We start from the raw sequence: 10550 nt of genomic DNA, 5'->3' as shown, positions 1-10550 counted from the left end.
CTCCCCATTCCCCATCCCACGCAGGTGCAGGCACGCCGCCGCACGCTCGCACGACCGGCGTCACTAGCGAGAGGAGTTGCCGGCCGCCGTCTTCGGCTCCATCCCATGCGCCGCCACCCATCGGCATGCCGCCTTCCTCCCCCGTCCCCAGTCGCCCCTCTGTGCCGCCGGCTCGCCGCTTCCCTCCCTGCGCCGCCTCCTTCCCCTGTGCGGCTGCGTGGCTCCGACCTCCCTCACCAGTGGCGCTCGACGCTCCCCGCGCCGCCACGGCGCCGCTTCCCTCCCCCGTCCCCAGTCACCCCTATGTGCCGCCGATTCGCCGCCTCCCTCCCCTGCGCCGCCAGCCCGCCACATCCCTCCGGCCCGCCCTCCCATGCGCCGCCTCCCTCCCCTGTGCGGCTGCGCCGGCTCCGGCCTCCCTCCCCAGCGGCGCTCGACGGTCGATGGCTCGACACTCCCTGTGCCGCCGCGGCGCCGCCTCCCTCCCCTGCGCTGCCTCCGGCCTCCCTCCCCAGTGCCGCTCGGCCACCCTCTCAAGCTGGCTCAAGCCGGCTCGAGCTTTTAAATGAGCCAAGCCGAGCTGCACTTTTTGCTCGTTCCATTTATCAAGCCGAGCCGAGCCAAGCCTGTTCTTGACCAAGCTTTCACGAAGCTGAGCCGATCGGCTCGGCTCGTTTCCACCCCTATCGGCAGGTGGGTGCGATATAGTGCAAGAACTTGAGAATTGAATGTCCGAGTGCAACAACTTGATAAGTGGGTACGTTCTAATACAAGAACTTGACAATTTAGTATTTTGGTGAATCAATTTGGCTAAGCATATGCTAGGTGAGTTTTTTCCGATGTCAATATGCCAATATACAGTAATCCTATGGATATTACCTTATAATATTGAATTTAATCTTTAAGAATTATATTGCACATACAATTTACATTCAGTTACCTTTAAGAATTTTTTGTTTTCTTCACCTTCTCAAATATCAACCAAATATAATAATTTCTACATCCAGTTTAATTGACTTTCAGTTATTAGTTATTAGAGTTATTAGTTATTAGGATAAAAATATAAATATGTTTATACAAATCCACGCTAGTATATTGTCAAAATAAGTACTTGAAAATTTGAATTTATATAAAAAATACTCCAAATAATTAAGTTGTCACACAACTTCTTAATTTATTATATCAAAATCGTACCTACCTTGCAAAGTTGCTGCATTTATACGATCACTTATAAAGTTCTTATACTAAATTGCACCTTCTTACCAAGTTGTTGCACTAGAACGCTCATTTTTCAAGTTATTACACCAAATTGCACCCACCTACCAAGTTGTTGCACCGTGGGTGCAATTTACTCATAGTTATTATAAGTGACGGCTTGAGCGATCGATAAAGTTTGAGTTTAATCAACTTTTAGTGCAAGCTATGTGTAATATAAATGGAAAGTGAATAGCTGATATATATATATATATGTATATATATATATATATATATATATATATATATATATATATATATATATATATATATATATATATATATATATATATAAAATAGAGATAAGGATAGCTAGGGGAATGGGACGGGGTGAGTCTGTACCCACCTGTTCGATCTAAGGCACCTTAGTCATAGTTCAAATGTTGAATAAGCATGGTCGAGCAAAATTTTGATTCGTTGGCTGCAATGTGTGACATTGATCATGGACCCACGTAGAAAAAGAATCTCTAATCACATGCGTCCATCCCTCTCTCGTGCAGCCAGCCAACGACTGCAAATTACCTTTTCATCGCCGAGTTCGTCTCTCCTTCTGTGGTCGATTCTTGCTCTAACATATAACAGTTGGTTGCTGTAGTGTGTTGTATTCGGTTTTTCAAGTATGGTTCGATTTTACTCGTACACTGGAGTTGCTCTAATGCCCCATCGGAACCTTGTCTCCTGCCTCCTGGGGCTCGGTCATCTCCATGTACACACAGCACGGGCGCGATGACTCTACGTCTCTTCGCTGCCTTCTGGGAGGCCTCCTACGTGCGTGTACACAATCTAAGGCTGTTTTATTCGGTAAGCAAGTGAATGGGATTGACGTCAAGTTGGACCTGAATGCTAATGTCTATGTTGGGACTATGTCTATCCTATGTTACCTAGATACGGGGATACGGTATTTTTCAGAAAACATGGATACGGGGATACACCTATACAAATTTTATTTTCTAAACTATAAATTTTGGGATACGCCCGTATACAAATAAATATGGATCCACACATGTCCATGACAAAAAAAAAAGAAATATGATGAAGCTTGATTGTTTCATAAAATACTGTTAGTGAGCCTGTAGGCTGCAAAAACATTACCAGCCGTACCTTACTACTCCCAGACCCTACATAAAAAACGAATGCGCCTGTACTTTATGGAAACAAATCAAAGAAGCAACAAACCAATAAGCAAATACCCAGCGGTGTATGGGTTGTGTTCAACTATGGCGCTGCGCCTGACCACTGAGGAGGAGGCCCCACTGCGCCCAGTAGGCAGCAGCAGCGCCCGAGCAGCGGCGGGACCACGCTCAGCGGTGGAGGTAATACGTCCAATGGCGGCCAACCGACTCGCGGAGGGGGAAGCATTACATCCGGCTACGACGGGGACACCGTCAGTGCCACACCCAATAGCGGAGGTGGAGCTATGGCGTCCGACAGCGACAGCGTAGGAACCATGCGCTTGTAGGGGCATCAAATGGTGAACAAGATCGAGCCAGCTCACATGGTGGTTGCCATGGATTTGTACTGCTCAGCGATTTCAAGCGATGTATCAAGGCGTATCCACGAAATATCCAGATTTACTTTGTTTTATTTGTTAGTCGTGAAAATCATGGATACGTACGGGACACATATCGGAGCGTATCCGATACCGTATCATCCGATATGGATACGTGATTTTTTTGCCGTATACAGGTAACGTAGTGCCTATCAACTTGTATGCAAAGCTTCGCAACATGGATGAGGCAATGTTGGTGTTTCATGCACTCCCAACAGGAGGCCCAGGCGCCCAACTACTTGGAATACGGTTATCACAGGATACACTCAGATTAGGTGTGGTGGAGTAGCCCGAGAGTTGTTTGACAGTATGGGGATTTAAGGTATCCGTCTTGATAGGTTTGTACTAACAACTAACAAGTGCTTTGCACTTGGCTTTCTAAAGGGTGGCAGGCAAATACATGGTTACGCATATGTGACACGTGGGCCCAAAATTTTCTTTTCATTTTTATTTTAGTGTCACGTAAGCGCCATGTCGATGCCACGTGGGATGAAGAGGGGAAAGTTATACCTGGTTTTGCGGTTGAGGGGTGCATTTCAACTAGATGCATGAGTTGAGGGACCATATTAGACTTATTCCTACATGTGTCGAAGTTTTACCAAATGGGCTTCAACCCAACAGGCCCCCGTAAGCTCGGCCCATCGACGTACAAACCAGCCCTCCGAGACGGAAAACCCAAAACCCTCGTCTCCCTCACTGTCCCGTCCCTGCGGCTGCGCTCCACTCGTCGCCGCCGCCGCCGCCGCCGCCGTCGTCCGCGTCTCCGTCTCCGTCCCCGCCGAGGTATCCCGTCTCGTCTCCTCCGCTCCTTGCGTCATCTCTCTGCTGAACAGGGGAGGGGCGCCGATCTCCATCTGGCGAGCAGAGCAGGGGAGGGGATCCTGGTGAGCATCCACATCCTGATTCATCTCTCTCTCCCACCGGGACTACTTTTGTCTGGAATTTGCTTGCGTTCGTTAACCCTAGCTCTTCTTCTAGATCTGGAAGAAGCTCCTCTCTTAATTTCAGAGCCTTAACCTTAATACAAGTAACAGTTTGTTGTTTGTTCCCCCAAAAGTTTGGCCAAGTTGGATCCGCCGCTGCCTAGTTGCAGAAATGGGATGACATATCTCTTTTCTTTAGTTGAGACCTAATCGGTGGAGCTCGCTTTTCTGATGTTTATTGATGATAGTTTAGTTTACCAACAGTACTGCATATTCTGCATTGCAGAACATTGTGAGAATGGCCTGGAGTCAGAGTGCTAGAAAGCCCATGATTGGGCTTCTGTTTCGCGCCCAACAACATGCTGCTCGGGGTTACTCTTATTCAGCGTTCCAGGCTCACCTTTCGAGCAGCAATGTCGATCAAAGCGCCACACTTCTCAGGAGATTCAGCTCCGAAGTTCCTGCGTCGGAGCAAATGAATCTCATCAAACAGCTGAGGGAGAGGACGAGCGCTCCAATCAAAGATGTGAAGGCTTCCTTAGTTAGTTGCAACTGGGATATTGGTTTGTGCTTATTTCTGATTGCATTAGCATTACTTCATCAGCATACTTGTTTGTATCTGTTAATCCTATTGACAGTTTGTTGATTTCTTTCAGATGCTGCACAGAAGGACCTAAGGAAGAGAGGGGTGGTTCTTGCTGCCAAAAAGTCTTCACGGACTGCAGCTGAAGGTTTGCTTGCTATTGCACAAGATGAGAAAAGGGCCGCTGTGGTTGAGCTTAACTGTGAAACGGATTTTGTGGCAAGAAATGATGTTTTCCAGTATCTGGTTAGTTTTTATCTCAGTATCTTTATGCCATTCCTGATGCCTACTTTTTGTGCATGCTAAACATATAGTGTATTTGAGCATGTAGGTATAGCTTGTTGGTTGTGGCATATCAAAATATGAACAGAATCATTTTGTCCATGTTTTAACTTTCAGTTTCTTTTGTAGGTTTTATTTGAGTATTTCAACATTATAACATTATGCTCTGTTGCAGTTGTACTCTTGAACTTCTTTGATAGCTGTGTGTCTTGTAGGATATTCTTTTCCCTATCTTAGACATCACAACAGCATACTTATTTAACTGCCTTGATTGTTCAGCTTGTGCTTGTGCGTGGTTTCAAGGTAGTTAAATTTGATTTATGATTTTTTTTTATATCTCATCAAACTTGCAGGCTTCTTCTTTAGCAAAGTTGGCTTTATCAGCAAGGGATCCTGGTGAATTGGTTTTTCCTTTTGGTCCTGACTATTTGGAGGTATGAAGTTATCCATATATTAATTTGGGTTATGGCGCATTTATTGTGTAATTTATAGAAGCACCACCAATTTTACCAGTAATTGATTGACTCGTCATTTTACAAATTTGAAACCAACTGATCTAAGTCTTCATTAAGTTCCATTTCATGTAAAATTCTACTTTAACAGGTGCTGTGATCAATCTCATGTTATCTTTTCAATAATGGTGTATCTGTATTTAAGCCCACTACACACTACCTTTTCAAATAGTATGGATTCAGTGTGCTGTACTGATAGAGATATTAAGATACTTGTGATCATATTTATGTAACACCCACCACACAGCTGCAAAAGCATCCAGCCATCCACCTGACTAAATCACCACCACGACCACCACCACCCCCAAGCCAATCCAGTCAGGGATGGTTGATACGCGATTGGTCGCGCGCCGGCACACCCGCGCGACCAGCGCTACCCATCTAGTCTCAGTATTTATACGTTTGTATATATACCACAATACAAAGTTTATACGCATGTATATGAGGTATATATACATATGTATATAGACGATAAAATATGTGTAAACTTTGTATATATACCCTACATTTTTTATATGTATACGCATACACTTTTGATGTATAAAAAATATGTATACATGTATACAAAGTTTGTATACAACGTATACAAAATATACAAACTTTGTATACATACGTATACAAAGTTTATATACGTATGTATAAAAAAGGAAAAAATATACATGTATACAAACTTAGTATATGTGTATACATAGTTTGTATAACAAACCGAAAAAAAAACCCGAAAAAGCGAAAAAGAAACAGAAAAAAAAGGAAAGAAACAGGAAAAGGAAAAAAAAAAAAAAGAAAAGCATGGCTGTCCGCCGCCCTCCTCTCTGCGCGACGCGGGGGAGGGTGCGCACGACTAGCCGCGAAAAAGCAGTTTCGAATCCAGTCCACCACAGAAAGCAGGTGCAGCAAGAAGCAAAGCAAGCAAGCAAGTACAAGCTTTCCATCAAGGCAGCAAGCAACACCAATTTACCACCACCACCAGCCGCACCCACACAGCAAAGACAAGCAAATTGTGGAAGAATATCTGATAGTGTAGAGTAGAGTAGCAGAGCACACAAGAACAGAGCAGTATATAGATACTAGAGAATAGAGTGTAGCACAGCAAAGGCCAAAGAGCATGGCTTACTTGCTCAATTCCTCAGTGTTGGCCATAATTGTGCACTGTGCTGGTGTGCTGGTGCATATGTCCAAGCGGCTGGTGGCGTGGAGATGGTAGATGGTGGTGAGTGCCTGGCGGGGAGAACAGAGGGACGATGGAGCAGTAGAAGTCGCAGCGGAGGCAGCAGAGCAGGCGAGCTGCCAGTGGATCTAACTACGGTGGCGGCGGCAACGTCTATGGCGACCTCAATCGCCATCGCCTCTCCCAAACCCTAGCCGCTGTTGCACGTGCTCCAATTTGGGGATTAGGTTGGGCAGCTAGGGTGGGGAGGTACTTATATCCTCGCCTGTACTGAGCCGCCTAGGCCACTAGTCGCCCTCTTCACTGCATACTTGCTGCCACAACTAGTCTGAGTTGGACCGAGGATGACTATTGAGGTGGGGCAGCTGCCGAGCTCACCGCCAAAGTGCTAATCGCAGTGCCAAGCTGCCGCCTGGCACCGAATTGCTACCTACAGCTGATTTTTAGCACACTGTTTATGTTGGATATAAAAGGAAACAAGTTAAAATGGCTCAACCATTTAGTCATATGTGACACAAGAACTTCATGGCAGTGGAATAAATGTGACTTGGCTCTAGTATTACAGAGGATGCTATGTGGAGATGATCATGATACAAATGAACATGTTTGCAATACCAGCATTAACAACCACATTGTAGATATTGTAGCCATTGTAAATATGTATATATATCCTGCTTTTTTAAACTACATGAAGATTTTAGTGCTTATCAGATATTTAGTTTGGGTAGGCTTATTCTACAGCCCCCCCTTAGAATAACTGTTGCGCACTATTTCCCTCCACTAGAGCCATGCTCTCAGAGATAAGCCACGTTGATGTGCGAGCCCAGGATCTCTTTCTCTCTCTCTCACTTCCTGTGCCCTTTGCACAGAGGGCACAGCTTCTTATCCTGTGCACACAGTAATGTCTGTTGCTGTTCCCATGATATGATTTGGTTAGCTTCATATGATATGTTTATCTTCTTTTCCTGGTTTTTTCCATGTGTAAGTAGATATTATAAAGTTGTCTCAAACTCTCAATCATGCAGAACCTTAATGTCAATCTTGATCATCCTAAACTTAATGGGGAGACAACAGTCCAAAGTGCTGTCACAGAAGTTGCTGCCATGGTTGGGGAGAATGTCAAATTCAGAAGAGGTTTCATTATGTCCACAACTGCACATGGTGTTGTTTGCTCTTATATGCACACATGTCCCCAGCCAGGTACATGCACAAATCTCTGCCCTTTGGCTTTTATCAAGAATGTAGCATGCATGTTTTCCAATCTTCTTGGCTAAGTTTGAGTGCACATAACCAAATGAAAGTTTTCTAGTGACTACTGAGCATGGATCATACTTGTCCTTGCCTTTATTTATTTTCCTTTTTTTTTTTGTGCCGGGGGGTGGGGTGGCGGTGGGTTCAGAAATCTAAATTTGTTGGACTTTCTGGACATTACCTTCCTTAATCTAAATTATAGTTAATCTATTCTCTTAGGGTTGTCCAGTGATGAATTTTAGCTTCTTATTTATTTATTTATTTAGTAGGATGCAAGCTCATTTGTAAACCATTGATAGTATAATACGACTTTAGTGATACTTGCCTCTTACACTGAGCTGGCCAAGCTTGCTCGCATTATTAATTTGATTCCTAACAGCAATCCATATTTTATGTTCTTCAGAAGTATGAAGTTGTATTGATATATGGTAAATGGTGCAATTTCTCGTTCACTGAATGAATAAGCTTTTTCTTTTTTTTTCTGAAATAAGGTTTGGGTCGTCTTGCTGGCTTGATCACACTAGAGGCAGAAGACAGCAATGCTCCTCTTGATGCTCTTCAGAGAGTCGGGAAATCTATTGCAATGCACATCGTTGCGACAAAGCCGTTGTTTTTATCAAAAGAACTGGTCTCTGCTTCAGCTGTTGAAAATGAGAGGGACATACTCCGGACTCAGGTACCGTTATTCTGATAAATGTTACTTCCTTTGCACCGGAAAAATTTAGCATCACTGTAATTCTATATGATTAGCTTACAATTGAAGAAATGGGCGTGTGCTTTACATAGAGATATCAGGTATCATAAGGTCATACCATACCAAGTGTTCTGATGTTATCTTAACAGAAAAACATACATAGGCAATAATGACCTATAGTTGAGAGAAAAATGCATATCTTGTGATAAGTCCTAACTCATTATAACTAAAAGAAAATGAAAGGAAACTGTTGACTCACAATAGAATTTTCTCAATTAGTATTCCTGTCACATTGTTTTATGTTTATGTAAGCAAGACAGCTGGGCTGTTAGAATTCAGAGATGAGCTATGCAATGGAACACAATGTGAATCCGTATATTAGAAGTTTATGATACCAATTATGTTTATTTTTCCATGAATTAAATAGCAATATCTTTTGTCATCTTCTGGAGACACATGGGCTACATCCATCTGGAATATGACTGAACTGCATTCAAGTTATTTAAGATTTAGTGACACACTACTCTGAAACTTTTTAGGCTGAAAGCTCTGGAAAATCCCAAATGGCCATGGAGAAAATGGTGGAAGGCCGACTAAGAAAGTATTTTGAAGAAGTTGTGCTTTTGGAGCAAAAATATGTTGTCAATGACAGCACAAACATCAAGGTGAACTGATAAAACCTTTTCCTTTTTTTTAATTATGCAGTACTAGTTTGAATTGTGAATTCATGGTACATAATGGTTTTGCTTCTTGATGTCAACATTTTCAGAGCGTCCTGAATGATTTGTCAAAGGAAGTTGGCTCAAAAGTTACAGTTGGCAATTTTGCTAGGATGGAAGTTGGCGAAGGAGTTTCAAAGGTACAATATATTTGTCACAGCAACAATGGATTGAGCATTTTTTGGGTTTTGGTGGGGGTGGATGGTAATTTTATCTGATTAATTTTTTGCAGTTGTGCATATGCACTATAAACCTTCCTGTCCTTTAACAGCAGATGCACTAAACAAACTGATGGCCCATAAAAAAAGCAATATGTTCTTTTAGATATCAATTGTTTGCGATTTTACTTTATGGTTCTTGCTAATTTTCTCATCCGACTTCAGTTTAATTTGACCTATCCCTAATTCTTCATTGCTTTTTTTTTCTCTCCATATAATCAACTACTAACCAAAGTTTTGTGCTCATCAGGCCTGATGAGTCCACTGGGTCTGAAGCTACGGCTCGTTCTGCATAGTTTTCAAGCTGACATGAATCAAATGTGATAATTGAGATATGCTGAGGTTTCTCTTCTTCTCAAGTTAGATTTATTAGTCTCCTGAGAACTGTACTACTTTTTCCGCAGTTTGGCTCCAACAATACGGTCATATTTTTCTACAAATGCTATGTATCAATTAGTTTACAAGTAAACTTTCTCTAGAGAGTATTGTAACAATTCGAATTTAATGAAATAATGTTTGATCTAAACAAACAAGGAATACAAGGTCACGCTGACTCCTGCAAAGCTGAAGGATCCAGTTTTAATTTGGTTTCTTTATGGTCTTTCTTGATCTGGATCTGATTGATGTGCAGTGTGAATTCAGAACGCCTATTTTAGTACAGTATCAGCAAATGTGTACAGCTTCCTTTTATATTCCTTTTATATCACACCTGGATATGGCATATACGGGTTCATCTTGTCGTCTATATTTGGATCATTGCAAAATAATGGAATAATGGCAGCAGAGACCATGATTTTGCAATGTACTCTTGTTGCAATTGTTCAGATGATCACAAGTTGCCAACCAGTTTGACGTAGTGCCGTGTGCCCGTCCATATTTTCCTCAAATTCTGTTTTACCATTCCACCCCATATGCTAGATGTCAGAAGATTCACATTTCGTATGTCATCAAATCAGAATGCAGATCTGAACATGAAAAAGAGGAAAGAGAGAAGAAAAAGGCAGCAGGATTGAGGATAATGTGCTCAGAGCGTGTGAATGAATGAAAAAAATGAATAGTGTCAAATTATTACTTCGTGTGCTGATTACCTTTCTTTATTCAGCTTAGTAGTGTCAAATTATTACTTCCTGTGCTGCTTGATTGCCTTTCTTTTAATTCAGCTTCTTCAGCAGATCTTGATCGTCACCGGGAAAAGAAAAGAATGGATCTTGTCCAAGTGATCTGCAGCACAAAAGGATGTTGAAGTTCTCTTGATATGGTCTTTTTATTGGTACTTGTGCTGATTGCACCTAATTGGATTATTTGTTTTTCTTAATTACCACATGCCAAACAGATGTTGTGGATGAAATGCAGGAAGTATACAGATCAACCATTAGCTTCCTAGAGTGCAGATCAGC

At 42.5% G+C, this 10550-nt stretch overlaps 1 protein-coding gene across 1 annotated transcript; it reads left to right on the top strand.

Moving 5' to 3' along the window:
* Window positions 1-3469: 3469 nt before the first annotated feature.
* LOC127783276 (elongation factor Ts, mitochondrial) lies at window positions 3470-9748 on the top strand. The gene is made up of 9 exons (XM_052310514.1): window positions 3470-3687; window positions 4013-4289; window positions 4383-4555; window positions 4945-5025; window positions 7297-7471; window positions 8014-8198; window positions 8756-8881; window positions 8986-9075; window positions 9404-9748. The coding sequence occupies exons 2-9, from the start codon at window positions 4025-4027 to the stop codon at window positions 9407-9409; spliced, it is 1101 nt and encodes a 366-aa protein (XP_052166474.1). The 5' UTR covers window positions 3470-3687; window positions 4013-4024; the 3' UTR covers window positions 9410-9748.
* The last annotated feature ends 802 nt before the right edge of the window (window positions 9749-10550 follow it).

The sequence above is a fragment of the Oryza glaberrima genome, chromosome 8, assembly GCF_000147395.1.
Source record: "Oryza glaberrima chromosome 8, OglaRS2, whole genome shotgun sequence".
NCBI classification, from domain to species: domain Eukaryota; kingdom Viridiplantae; phylum Streptophyta; class Magnoliopsida; order Poales; family Poaceae; genus Oryza; species Oryza glaberrima.
The sequence above is the reverse complement of the archived record's forward strand: the minus strand, read 5'-3'. Positions and strand labels throughout refer to the sequence as shown.